General features: G+C 40.9%; 1 protein-coding gene across 1 annotated transcript in view; it reads left to right on the forward strand.

Moving 5' to 3' along the window:
* Nucleotides 1-1,100, forward strand: part of HTT (huntingtin) — an 87,095-nt gene that overhangs the window by 68,397 nt on the left and 17,598 nt on the right. The window contains exon 52 of the mRNA XM_009328884.1: nt 565-752. Coding sequence (XP_009327159.1) covers nt 565-752 — 188 coding nt within the window. The remainder of the gene's footprint in view (nt 1-564; nt 753-1,100) is intronic.

A 1,100-nucleotide genomic window follows, 5' to 3' on the forward strand; every position in this document is an offset into this window, starting at 1 on the left:
ATTGTTAATATTTCTTCTGGAGAATGGCAGAGTGATTATCTGCCCTTCCACAGTATGGGAGCACTATGTTGAGGTGAAGGTCAAGTGTAGTCGTGAGTGTGGACAGCATTGTCTTCCATATCCAGCTGTGCTGGTACAGTAAGATGCCACTTCTATCTACAGAATCTACCTGCTTGTCAGATTCAACACAGAGCCAGCTATGAGACTGTTTTCTCATAAAACAGATGAGTTTGGTCACTTTCAATTCTCACAAATGCTCTATTCACTGTGGCCTGTTCTTGCTGGGGTTAGCATGGGAGCTGCTCTGCTGACAGATCTCAGGTGCTGGTAATCTCCAGCACTGAGACTGGCAAACAACACAAGCTGTTGTGAGGAGGGTGGTAGTAGTACTCTTAACTAGCTGAACTACTGTAGAATATTTCTTTGTATACATCCTTATTGTAGTTTTGACCTTTTTAGTCGACATACTCTTTCATTAAGCATTTCTTGTTCTTCTCTATCTTTTTAAATTATGTGTCTCTTGAATAGATTCATAAAACTGAATTTCTTTTTCTCCCAACAAAGAAACTAAACACATTACTGCAGCTTGTGAAATGGTAGCTGAGATGGTGGAATGCTTACAGACTGTCTTGGCACTGGGGCACAGAAGAAACAGCAGTATCCCAGCGTTTCTTACGCCTGTCCTCAAGAACATCATCATCAGTTTAGCAAGGCTGCCTCTAGTGAACAGTTACACAAGAGTACCTCCCTTGGTATGTTCATTATGCTTTGTTTTCAGGACTTTAAAAGCTATTGAACAATTTTTTGAAAACCAAACACGGTGCTGCATCTCAAGTTTTACGTCAGTAGGCCTTCAACCTGTAGCTAGTTTGATCAGCGAGTTTGTGTTTTTAAACACTGAGCAGCAAAACATTGTAAAGATACCAAATAAGAGTTCACTTTGGAATCAGAATTTTGATTAGAAAGGATGTAGTTGCTCCTTACGTTCTTATATGAAAGACTGTCCAGGTGGTAGTTTAAGAAAGGAAACGCAAGCAGTGACTTGGGTGCTTTGTTAGGGCTAGTATTTCCTCCTGCTCAGTGGGATTGCTTACCCTGGA

The sequence above is a fragment of the Pygoscelis adeliae genome, unplaced genomic scaffold (assembly GCF_000699105.1).
Source record: "Pygoscelis adeliae isolate BGI_AS28 unplaced genomic scaffold, ASM69910v1 Scaffold66, whole genome shotgun sequence".
NCBI classification, from domain to species: Eukaryota; Metazoa; Chordata; class Aves; order Sphenisciformes; family Spheniscidae; genus Pygoscelis; species Pygoscelis adeliae.